At 35.0% G+C, this 12,968-nt stretch overlaps 2 protein-coding genes and 1 long non-coding RNA gene across 4 annotated transcripts; 1 reads left to right on the top strand and 2 right to left on the bottom strand.

Annotated features, from left to right (window-relative positions):
- Positions 370 to 3,782, top strand: LOC107632921 (protein FAR1-RELATED SEQUENCE 5-like). 2 transcript variants are annotated; one of them, XR_002359125.1, is made up of 2 exons: positions 370 to 478; positions 3,314 to 3,782. XR_002359125.1 is itself a non-coding variant. In XM_021118629.1 (2 exons), exon 2 carries the CDS (start codon positions 1,294 to 1,296, stop codon positions 2,014 to 2,016), a length of 723 nt encoding a protein of 240 aa, XP_020974288.1. In that variant the 5' UTR covers positions 370 to 478; positions 856 to 1,293; the 3' UTR covers positions 2,017 to 3,256. The 2 variants fall into 2 exon arrangements, 1 of the variants encoding a protein (XP_020974288.1); XM_021118629.1 differs by lacking the exon at positions 3,314 to 3,782 and adding an exon at positions 856 to 3,256.
- On the bottom strand, positions 4,151 to 7,340 carry LOC107634364. Its single transcript, XM_016337881.2, has 11 exons — positions 6,756 to 7,340; positions 6,149 to 6,636; positions 5,798 to 6,019; positions 5,608 to 5,708; positions 5,446 to 5,530; positions 5,265 to 5,342; positions 5,098 to 5,184; positions 4,850 to 4,987; positions 4,645 to 4,765; positions 4,478 to 4,550; positions 4,151 to 4,400 (listed from the first exon to the last, which is right to left on the bottom strand). The coding sequence occupies exons 3-10, from the start codon at positions 5,966 to 5,968 to the stop codon at positions 4,510 to 4,512; spliced, it is 822 nt and encodes a 273-aa protein (XP_016193367.2). The 5' UTR covers positions 5,969 to 6,019; positions 6,149 to 6,636; positions 6,756 to 7,340; the 3' UTR covers positions 4,151 to 4,400; positions 4,478 to 4,509.
- LOC110270084 lies at positions 8,379 to 9,747 on the bottom strand. The gene is made up of 2 exons (XR_002359124.1): positions 9,151 to 9,747; positions 8,379 to 9,034 (listed from the first exon to the last, which is right to left on the bottom strand). It is a non-coding gene; the product is annotated as an uncharacterized LOC110270084 (long non-coding RNA).

Genomic DNA, 12,968 nt, shown 5'->3' with positions numbered 1-12,968 from the left:
AATTTTATTATTTTAATCATTTAAATTTAAAATTATTTATACTAATCTCCGAAATTTAGTTCGAAATATCATATTAATCTCACCCTTTCTAATATCGAATTAGCGAATTAAATGCTGAATACCACGCTGGACACATACCTAAACAACATGGTTTCTACTTTCTATTTTGGGTGGCATTTACGTTGGTCCCTCCTAATGTTTGTCTAACACAATTATATATTTTTTTTTGTAAAAACACTCTTAGTCAATTATTATAACATTAGTACTATATCTCTTATTTATTACAAGAATAACCCAATATTAATCATTTACCATTATATCCCTATTTTTTTATTGGACCAATTAAAATTATATTAATGACTAATTTAACAAAACACTAGAAAATCTGAAACTTCTTAGGGTTCATATGGAGAACGCACCTGATAATGGAGGCAGCAATGGCAGTTTTGACAGTGGCACAAGAGAAGTGCGACCACCGGTAAGTCCTCTCTATTGCATGAATATTGTATTTTATCACATAATTTCTTCTTCCTTCCACATTAATGGTTCCCTGTTCATTTTTTCATAAATTTAAATCCGTTTCTTGTACATAGTTGTCGATATTTCCTGCTTGGCCATTGATGTTTTTTCTTCCTTTTGTTTGTTTAATCGATATTGAGTTTGATAGCATAAGGGAGATTGTTTTCTACATTTTCAACGCTTTCTTCTATTTACTTATTTTAGAATTTAATAAGTTAAAAAAAATATAGAACCAGAACAGTGCTATTATTTTCATGTTAGTGGTCTCTGCACTTTGATTTATTAGAATACTATTTGTTTTATGTTTTTCCGGTTGCAAATAAAATTGCTAAGTAGGATCTTGAAGTGGATGATAAAATGGAAGAAAGAGTCTTCTTTGATGAGATGATAGAAGAGTTAGATGATACAGAGAAATTTCAAGGAATGTATCAAGATAAAATTGAGCAGGAAGCTATGAATTCTGAGGATTTAGGGGAACAAGAATTTCAAGCAATGTTTGATGGGAACGATTTTTCACATGAGGTGGATGAATTATATCGAATAGAAGATATTGAAAATATTGCCATGGTTGATTTTCTGAACATAGGTGCTCATGAGATGGAATGTTTTCATTTTTCTAATCTTTAGATAGCATTTGATTTCTATAACCATTATGCAAAATCTGTTGGTTTTGGTGCTAGAAAAAGTAAGACTTGGAAAAATAGCAAAGGAGAATATGTGAAGCAATTGTTTGTGTGCTCTCGTGAGGGATTTAGACCAGAGAAATATTATAATATGGAAAACAGAAAAAGGGAGCCAAAATCTGAGACTCGTTGTGGTTGCTTGGCTAGGTTTGTAGTTTGTTTTGTGGCTTACACTGGAAGATGGCATGTGGCTTTGTTTGTTGAATCGCACAATCATGATTGCCTTGATCCTAGGTTAGTTGGTTTCCTTCCTACACATAGAAAAATGGCAGAAGCTGATGCTAGTCAAATGAACAACATGAAGGATGCAGGCATTAGCACACCCCATATATATGCTATGTTAGCTAATCAAGCAGGTGGTTATGAAAATGTTAATTATACCTTAAGGGATATGTATAATGAGATTGCTAGGCGAAGGCGTCATGTCCTGGGTGATGCTAGAGCGGCATTGCGATACCTCAAAAACCAGAAAGCTGAAGATACAAACCTCTATTATGAGCACATAGTTGATGCTAAAGGGGTATTGCGAGCTTTATTTTGGTGTGATGGAATAAGCCAATTAGATTATAAAGTATTTGGAGATGTGCTTGCCTTTGATGCGACATACAAGAAGAACAAGTACTTGTGTCCGGTAGTAGTGTTTTCCGGTGTGAATCATCACAACCAAACAGTGGTATTTGGAAGTGCTCTAGTTATCGATGAGAGTAAGGAGGTCTACGTGTGGTTATTACAGCAATTATTGGCAGCCATGAAGGGAAAAGCACCTGTATCTGTGATTACAGATGGTGCTCCATCAATGAGGTTTGCAATTTAGACGGTATTCCCAAATGCCCATCATAGATTATGTGCTTGGCACCTCATTCGGAACGCCACAAGTAATGTTGGAAACCCAAAATTTACATCTATGTTTAAGAAGTGCATGCTAGGAGATTATGAAATTAGTGTATTTGAGCAGAAGTGGTTTGGAATGGTTGAGGAGTTTGGTGTAGCTGAAAAGAATTGGATTATTGACATGTACGAGAAAAGGCATATGTGGGCCACTGCACATATTCGAGGCAAGTTTTTTGCAGGATTTAGGACAACTTCTCGATGCAAAGGTTTGCACTCTATTATTGAAAAATATGTTAAATATCAATACAATTTGGTTGATTTCATAAAGCATTTTAAGCGGTGTCTTACCTACCTAAGATATAAGGAGGTTGAAGCTGACTATGTTTCCATATCTGGTCTTCCGGTACTTAAAACAGCATTAGAACCTCTGGAAAGGTCTGCATCAAATTTCTATACACGAGAGATATTTTTTATATTTTGAGGCATGCTTGTTAGGGCTGCAAGAATGAAGGTTGTGCAAGATGTGGCATTTGATTCATTTGTACTTTATACAATATCTAAATATGGAAGTCTAAATAGTTCATGGGAGGTGTCTGTAGATAATGAAAGGACGAAATTTAATTGTTCATGCTTAAGGATGGATTCTTTTGGAATTTTGTGTGAGCATATAGTTTGTGTGCTGGTGTTTCTTAACATCCTTGAGCTGCCAAAGTCTCTTGTGTTGACAAGATGGTCGAAGAATGCCAAGACAAGCACTTTCGATTCAAGTGGCATTACTTGGGAGTCTATAATATTGAGTCAATATGGATGCTTGGTGGATTGGTGTCGGCAGTTGTCCTATGTCGCTAGTCGAAGGCAGGAGAGATTCCACCTTGTTCGAGATACTGTTATAAGCCTAATCGAAGATTTCAAGATTGAAGATGAACAAGAAAAGCAAGTTGGTGCTGAAGCTGATGATTCAGATGGTATTTTTCCTAAGAATCCACAAAATTGTAGGTCCAAGTGTCGTCCTGGTGAGAAGGTAAAACGAAAACCACAACGATGTAGTATTTGTCGCATGGAAGGGCACAATAAAAAATCTTGTCCATTGGCAAAGGACATTCAGCAGCAGACCAATGCAACTTCTTATGGTATAAATAGGAACCATGTTGAGGAAGGTTTAGATGCAGATGCAGAAATGGTAATATTTGCTTTAATGATTTAGGTACCACAACATATTAGTTATATAATTTTCATTAATAAGAGTGGAAATTGATCAATATTTTATTTGATATTGCAAGGATTTTGGGCATCTGATCTTGAAGAAGATTATGAAGAACAAGAGTTTTGGGCAGGAGATTCTGATGCAAGTGCCGACATGGAACTTAGTGAAGAGTTCTCGATGTAGTAATATAAATTATTACTATGTGATATTTGAATAAAACTTGAGTAATTGAACTTTGTGTATGAATTTTCATGATGAACTTGGTGTTATTTGGTTAATTGCTATGAAAAAAGTGAGATTTGAGACAAGATTGGTATATTTACAATAATGAGTACATTTTGAGTTATGGCTTACAAGAGACAGTTTTGTGATCCTGTAATTGTAAGATGCAGAACTCAGCAAGAAGAGTCTTATTATGATTAGTTAAAGCGTGAAAGATTGTAAAAGAAGTGCAGTTGGGTTAATTGTGAAGAAGGTTCAATACGGTTTGAGGACCCTTCAGAAAGGTTGTTGCTTGCGCTTTTGTATACTGACATTACTCTCTATTCTTCTTAGCTTTTGTATGAATTTTATTGAGGAATATGTGCATGAAAGTAGATAGATTATATTTAATGTATGGTTGCAGTAAAAGTTAGACCAAGATTTCGGGGGAATATAAGCTTGATGCATGAAAGGCATCCTTTCTATGGCATGATAGTGTGGTTATGTATTTGTTGAGACATGTTCTGAACCTGGAATAAAAAAAATCATGTGTGAATCTTTAACTAATCATTTTCAATTTAGAATGACAAAGAACACATGATGAATATAGGTGAGCATAACGTTCCAACAAACTCCTAAAATAAAAATAGCAAAATATTATTGATCTTTGTATTTATTATGAATATAATAATGTAACAAAATTCAGACCAGACAAACTTTCTCCTTTAAAATAATAATTCAACAAATAAATTATAAATGTCACTAATCTCGTTCACAATTGAGGATTAAAGCAAATTTTGAAAATAATAACTGAATATGCAAAAATGTTGCTCTCCATGCTGTTCACGCTAAAGCGTAGCCCAGAACTCATTGCTCTTCTTCTGAAACTCGTATTTGCGGTCATTGAACACCCCCAACAAAAGATCTACCACAACGGATGTACGGATATATTGCTCATTTAGCTGCAAATATGGATTGATCAGTTAAATAATATGCTCAGCATGCATATAATTAATCAATATGTCTTTGGCTAACTTACAATGCCCGACACTGTGGGATTAAACTTCTCTCTCATAGACAACCATTGAAGAACTCAGAGACCAGAGTCGCGACTAAAAGTTTAGTGGCAATATTAAATAGTTAGTGTCAATAAAAGATCGCTTTAATTAAAGATGAATATAAAAGATTCATTGCAATTATGTGTACCTTTGAGGACATTTGGGCACCCCCTAGCCTCTTTCACATCAAAGTTCATGAAATCTTTTCTTTCAGGAATGTCACCTTTTAGGTAATGACCAAAAGTTACCATATCTGATAATTTTAAAGCCTGAAAATTATATTCATGACAAGACTGTTAAGGTTCATGTATTATTTTACATGTGTATAAAGAAATGGATTAAGGACACATCACCAAGGATTTCATAATTTCTTGTCTTGGCTCAACTTGATCGTCATTTAGATTAGAATCAAACTGATATAATTTTCCATCCAATAAGCTAATGACCATAAGATACCAGTGGTCACCTTCTTCCTTAATTGGCACATAAATCTACAGAGCAGCGGATAGTTAAGTGTGGGTCATTTCACATTAAACTCGTAAATTTAGATTTAATGAGGTTTTGCATAAATTAATCCATTAAAGAATTCACATGCACTCACAAATTTAAGATCCGGTGCGACAGGCATAAAGCGATATATATAGGTAGCAATCATTTTATCCAGTGAATGTCCCATAAAATGTTCCACCTAAAAGGATTAAAGAGATCTCATTCTAATGAATTACGCATAATTCAAAGAAAAGTGATATAAGTTAACATGATATTTACCGCAAAAGATGGCGGAAGCATCCAAAAAGTCTTATTTGCTTGGTCCCATGTGGCCTTCATTACCACAAGCTTGATTATCTACAAATGAGAGTAAAGCAATTTATGGTTGGAGACAAATATTCATAGCCAACAACAAAAAAAAAATACATGCAAAAAACAGCTTGTGTAGCCGTGTAGGTACCTTGTCTGAGATTGGTCTTTCGGGAGCTAGACAAGCAAGTTCTTCCCTAGTTACTATCGTGTCATCCACATTAATCATGGTCTCACTGAAATTCAGATGTTTCATATAAGATAGTTCAACAACACTAATCCTACAAGTGTGAGCTGAAAAAGGGGAACTCACCTTGGATCTTCAATGCTTGCACAAAATGCATATGCTAATCCTTCAAGTTGAACAGACTTTAGCTGCATTTTAGCACATGGTCTGAATTTGCACCTAAAAGCCTAAAAAAAGGAGACTTCTTCATTTTAGGGTTTATTAAGTCAAAGTGGCATATTATGACCATTCAAAACCAGTAATCAATGATTGTCACCTTAATAATTGCATTATAGTAACGTGATTTCTCCATTTGGTTAGAGTTAGAGCCTTGTGGCAGTGACCTCTCACCTTGGAGGCAAGGCACACCAGCAGATTGAGCAGGAAGTCGACGTGGAACAGAAAATAATGTGGCATCCCCTGTCTTTGTCATCTTAGCAACTCGCATATTAGGAGAAGGAGAGGTGAGCAATTTTCCTCGAGTCAATGAGGATTCAACCTGTGAAATAACCATTAGAATATGAAATCCATCCAATTTTTAGGTAAAAATAATGCAATGAGGTTTGAGGTTAAGCTGGCAAGTAAAAAATAGTTGAAGACAAAGTTTCAATAACCAAGGTTCCATTACCTTAGTCGGCAATGTCCTGCAGTAATTGCTGGCAAGGAAAGCTGTAGACTTAGCCTTGGTTCTAAGTTGAGGGTTGACAATGCACTTTCCTTTAATGCTGTCAAGTCCGAAGATTGTGATGCCCGAGACAACCCCGATTCATGCTTATCTGATATAGTGACATCATCTTCGGCATCAGAGATATCAATGGTGACATCATTGTCGAGTTGTGCGGGGCTGCATCTCAACCTCTTTCTCAATGGTGGATTAGCGACTGGTGTCATCATTGGGTTCCTGTCTACACTTTGCTGAGTAAAATCAACGTTGCTGACTGAATCTTTGGGAGGTAGGTTTGTGTTGTACTTATCATGGTCTTTGCACTTATCTTCATTATGGTACAGCTTAAACTCCATCACCTTGAGTGATCTCTCTATGTTGCCAGAAGAATTGGTTAGTTATTCCATAGACTTCTTTAGCTCTCCTAGCTCCTTCACATCTCTCCTCAAGTCCTGTAAATAAACAGCACCAAGGTCTATGTTAATGGCTAATCAAGTCGGAAGTGGAGACTTATTTAAATGATTTTATTCCTTTGGATTATTGGATTAATATAATCTAATGGCTAACATACTTCAATTGCACGAAATAACTCATCTATAGAAACATTCTGCAGTTGCGGCGATGTCGGGTCTTGCGTAGGGGTTGCACTTGTTGCAACAAATTCCACACCATTTATACGCATAAAAGGGTCAGTTTCAAACCTGCAACCAAATATTAGAAACATTTACTATCACGTAAATATTGAAATTGATGAAAAGTAAATTTATTTACTTGGAATTTGAGACCGAATCAGGTGCAACTGCAGTGACATTCTCTGTAGTGGCCATTGAAATTGTAAAACATACTGCCGACAAGGTTAGGTTGGTTGACAACAAATAGGGTTTACAACTGGCTGACCGTTATGGATTTTATAAAGGAACAATTACAGGAAACAAATCGAGTGAAATTAATTGAGATATCCCGAGATTTTATTACATTTAATTCAGAAAACATTTAATTCAATATCAAATACAGAAACTTGCTATCACATTAATGAGCATTCAATTTTTTAAAATACCTGGACGTTACTCTAATTGTTAAATTTTATACTTTAAATTTCAAATTTTAATATGTCCAATTTCAAAATTCAAATTTAGAAAACTGAAAAAAAAAAAGGTGGTTACGAAAGTTGCAGTATAAATTCAAATCACATATATAAAAAAAATTTACTTTAATTTCAAGTAAAAATTCAACGGTTGTGGCAGCGTTTTCCAAGGTAGGAGAAGAGCAACAGAAGGCAGCAGAAGAAGCTTGAGAGAATCTGAAGAGGCTTGAAGTTGGACTTGAGGGAAAACGCTTCTTTGGAGGTGATAACATTGGCTTTGCGGACATTGCTATGGCTGACTTCCATACTAGATTGGAATAGCTGAGGAAGTTGTGGCCATCAACCTTATTGATGCAGAGTCAATGCCTAAGCTTAACTCATGGTTCCATGCTTTTATTGACATTCCAATTATCAAAGAATTCATGCCTCCTTGGCATAAATTGCTCCATCTCACACCAAGGCATCACATATATAAAAAAATTCTCAAGTATAAATTCAACACAACACACTAAATTTATGAATATTGTAACTTCTTTTTTCTACTTTAATCTCAAGTATAAATTTAACTCACATATGTAAAAAATATTTTACTCTACTATAAAATATAAAACTACTTTAACACATTTATTCTAACAAGTTTGTCTAACTCATAAGTTTAATTTAATGGAACTGCCTCCGTGAGCTCCTTTGAGCTAAACTCATTAATAGTTCAAGAAATTGGATCCATATATTAGTAAGTGGAATTTGAATAAATACTGATTTAACCAGTTGGCTCATAACTTGACTTAATGTATATATGCATGTGTATTACTTATTTGAGCTAATATATGTTATCTTCATCATATTTGAGCCATTTCTTATGTTTAAACCAACTCTATATTTTTTATAAGCTAAATTTTAAAAAAATCAGGGATATTTCTAGGACTTTTCATGAAGACATGAATTAACTATTAAAATCAACCCAGTTACCATATAAGAAAACACCCTTCACTCATAAATAAAGAGATTTGATTCTTCTCATTAATGAACTCTTTAGAAAGAACTCTGACAGTTTCCTTATTATACAAGCACATGTTATATTTATCACAACTATCTCCAGAGACATTCAAATTTTTAATACAAATTTTCTCACTCAATTCTAGTAAAACCAATTCTAGTAAAATCACTTTTTCTTTATTGTTGTCCTAACCATAGTGCTAACATTATTTTCTATGTGGGATGAACATATTTTGAGCTATAAATAGTCTTCCTAGAATTTTATTTGCTTGATTTTTCCTATTAGTTTCACAATCATTTTCTCCGCAAGCATACAAACAATATCTATGAGTGAATACAAGCTATTCGATGCATAAAATAGGACAATATATGCCATACTTGACATTAAATTGAGTAAAAATTGACATCATACATATTTACCCTATTAAATAAGTTCAATTATTATCATTAAGTAACTCTTTTTAAAGAGATATGAGTATTTTCATGAATGTATTTTTAACACCAATTAGCTATTAAAAAAACACCATCAACAATCCTTCACTCACTCCCTCCAATTAACAAAGTTCAATTATGTCCTGCTCAACCATAAGTTTCAACAACGTTAAAAAAAATGCAAGATTATTTACTGACCTTTTTTATTCTATGGCTAGATTTATTCTATTAGCTTATAGTTGGTCTCCTGCATATCTTTTCATTGATCTTTTGTGCGGCACACCATCAATTTCAGATTTCTAAGCATCTTATGAACCCAAACAGCCACAGCTATAAATCTGTTGTTGAAGAAGGTTAAAAAATTAAAGAAATTACAATAAAATATTTTTTTATGTTATTCTAAAAAATATAAAAATAAAAACGTTGTAAGAAAAAAAGAAAAAAAAATGAAAACCTTATTTGGGGAAGTAAGGAACAACTCTGATGCTTGACAAATGGTTGGAAGTCGTGGGTCTCCTTTGAGGCCATTCTCTTCAGCAAACACTTTTTTCCCTTTTTTTTCCATGTTTCTTCTTTTTTGGGTCTCTGTGTATGTATGTATGTGAGGCACCTTCGATGAAAAATACCTCCTCCTCGGAAAACACCACACGACGTCGATGACCATACAGACAAGAAGAACATCACAAATTTTAGTGGCGGGGTGAGTAGGGATGCGGAATAATGTCAATCCAGGATATGACACTTGCATGCGTTCATGGGTAGTCTCGATCCAGACCCTGGTAGTTGCTGTTAGTGCCGGGGTTCATTGCAGTGGTGAAGAAGGGTTCATTGCAACGGTGAATAGAAAGAAGAAGAAGAAAATCAGAAGAGGAAGAGACCCCATCTGCAAAATAAATAATAAGAGGAAGACAAATCCAGACCCTGGTAGTTGCTGTTAATGCCGGGGTTCATTGCAGTGGTGAAGAAGGGTTCATTGCAATGGTGAATAAGAAGAAGAAGAAGAAGAAAATCAGAAGAAGAAGAAGAGACCCATCTGCAAAAAAAATAATAAGAAAAAAATAAAAAGGTTTATTTGTAAAAACATTAAATATTATGGAGTATTTAATAAAATTAAATATATAAATTTATATTTAATCTACACCATTAGATATAATATTAAAATGATCTAACAGTTTAAATTAAAAATTAGGCTAAAGGACTAACGTTAGTCCTAAAGATGGTTGGGACCAACAAATCAGCCCCTTCTATTTTGCATTTAAACAAGTTTTTCTCTACCCGAATCTCTGGGCCTTGCTTCTTTTCAGTTGGTTTGTCTATGTTCCTCTCTTCCTCCATTACTTCTATTTCGACTTCCTCATCTTCAGACAGCGAGAGCTCATCCCCTTCCTCCACCCTGACCGGTGTCTTTCCTCCTTTTACGGCATAACAAAATAACTTCTTAGCTTGACCTCCTTGCTGGCTTCTCTCCTCCCCTTCGATCATCCATTCTTCTTCTCTAGGAACGAGTGAAACCTCTCCCGAAAAGCTCTGTCCACCTTCACCTTTTCTCACCTTCTTCGCATTCCTAAACCCATGCTCCTCTCTATGAGGTTCATGTGATCGTGAATGTCCACTGCGGACGTAGCCACCTCTCATGATGGAGGTTCAGTCCTGGGGTAGCTTGGATTGCAGACTGAGAGATCACAGAAAAAACAAACAATTGTCGTTATAGTTTGGTTTTTTAATCCAAACCATTTAAACAATTTTAAATCTGGATCCGGATCCAGATACAAATTAAAATCCAAAAAAAAAAAAAAACCCTAATTTCAGATATGAGACTCTGTTCTCGCTCTCTTCCTTCTTGATCTCGCTCTCTTCCTTCTTCAACCTGCGTCTCCGTCGCCGGCGTTTGTTGTTTCCGCCGCATCCGGCACCGGAGCAGGAAGCTTGAAGCTGCGACGATGCGTTCCCTTCCTCATCTCCCACGGCGCGTCCCCTTCCTCTCCCGGAGCTTGAAGCTGCGAGTTCCTCTGTCCGCCACTCTGCGTCTGCGAGCTCTGCCATCACCTTGTCGTCGTCTTCTACCTCTCGTCGCCGTCGATTTCAGCGCTGCTCGCCTCCAGCTCCATCCCTTCCGGCGTTCAGGTATAGTGCGCGACTCTGTTAGACTGTTACTCGATTCAGTTCTTCAGCGTCTCGTCACTGATTCAGCTGTTACTCTATTCATTTCGTTGTGCTAATTGCTAAAGATTAAACGGTGTTAGTATTTTCTACCTAATTGGCAAAAAGCCTTCTTCTTTCAGCTCAATTATTTTTCTTTCTGAAAAAGGAAACACTAATATTCGTTTGGTTATTTGATGAATCCATTCATTCATATTATTTGTGTATGGTGTTATTGGCCTGCTATTGAGAATCTTACTTGCTGTTAAGTTTTTTGCGTTTCATGATGAATGCTTTGGTAGTTTGGTTTGTTATTGATGGCAATTTGACATGAGTGATTTCATGTTTGTGTGTTGAATATTGAGGTAGGAATGGTGCGAGAGAAGGAAGTTTCTCTTATCTGCTGTTAAGATTGATTGATATCATATTGTAAACTTTTATGATCATTTGGACCATTTTATCATATCTATGAACACTCATTTAAACCCTTGCATTTTCATTTAAGGATACAGAAGATCAGGGTGCTGGAAATACTTTTGGTATTCCCTTAGTTTGACTAACTGTTGTTCCTGTTCATTCATCATGCTAATGTTGGTTCTAAATATGTTGTTGGGTGAATTTATTTTGAATTTATTCAAGATAATGTCATGAGAAAGTGAGCTAGTATTTGCAAATTATAATATAATGAAGTTAGTTGTGAGTTAGGATATTGACACTGAATCTGTTTTTTTATGTGAATTGCAATATTAACACACCAATCTGTTTATCTAAATGTTGGCTTATTGCATCATTGTGGACTTGTGGTAGATAGTAGAGTATGATTTAACTTTTAAACTTCAACCCTGTTAAAATTCAACTCCTCTTCAGAGTTATGCTTCTGCAGCTTTTTGTTCTATAAGCGTAGGAAAAAGTTCAGGTCATCTATTTTGGGTGTTTCCTTATTTTGTCTACTTGTTATTGTTGGATCACAGATCACTTCAATTTTGGGTGTTTCCTCATTTTGTTCTGTAATTTTTGAAGTAATATTATTTGTTAATTTGCACGCAGATCACTTCAATTTTGAGTAAAACTTTTTATAACATGTGCACAAAATACTAAAAGTTTATTAATTTTTTACCACTAGTTTTTTATCACTTAAAGTTTGTGACTAGGTATGCTTGGTATTCACATCTAGTTTTATACTTTCATTCAAAAATTTGTCTCAAAATGACAAAAATATATTTTGGTTAAAAAATCTGGTTTGGAAATTAGATTTTTTAAAACTGGTTTTAAAATTGGATTTTTGGATAAAAAATCTGGTCTTGAGGTTAAAAAATCTGGTTTTGAAACTGGATTTCCAAAAAAAACAAAACAGGATTTTAAATTTGGATATTAAAAAAATCGAATTTAAAACCGGTTTGTATATAAAATCGGATTTGAATATTAAAACCGATTTGAAACTGGCTTTTATTTTTTTCAAACCGGTTTAGAATCGGTTTCCCTTTTTAATTTGGATCCAGTTTGTTTTTATGAACCACAAAACTGGTTCTAAAGTGGATGCAATTTAGATTTTTAAAAATCCAAACCATATCCATCCATGATAATATTAGAAACTATCATGTTCTAAGTCAAGTTAAACCGGATATCTTGAAAAAAAAAAAAAGCTTCCATCTCATGCTCTTGAATCTATTGAAACCATTCTTCATGATATAAAACAACACATAATCTTTGAAATCACACGAGCAGAGTCTTTATTTCTTTGCATTCTACCAATCAAGTGGTAGAACTGCTCTCTTCATAGACGAGATGCTCAGCATTGGACTCAACCTCGTTAGATTCAACGCTCTCTTTCCCGGCAACCGAGCTCGAGAGCACCATCATTGATGGCTCGGTCAAGAGCTCAAGCTTCTAAAATAATTTCTTTGCACGGATCATGGCGGTGGAATCATGTTAGGCACAACATGCCAGGCAATATTGGCAACACTTATGACTGAGACAGAATGTTAAATCAGATAAGAAGAGACAAGATCGGAAAGCTCATTTTGTGCGGCTCAAATCAAACCCATTATTGCATGGTTCAAAAAGTCGCTCGTATTGCGGTTTAATCCAAACAACTTCAAAGCCGTTTAAGATTTCGATTGTGGTAGCAACGAG

Source organism: Arachis ipaensis, chromosome B03 (genome assembly GCF_000816755.2).
Source record: "Arachis ipaensis cultivar K30076 chromosome B03, Araip1.1, whole genome shotgun sequence".
Lineage (NCBI taxonomy): Eukaryota > Viridiplantae > Streptophyta > Magnoliopsida > Fabales > Fabaceae > Arachis > Arachis ipaensis.
The sequence above is the reverse complement of the archived record's forward strand: the minus strand, read 5'-3'. Positions and strand labels throughout refer to the sequence as shown.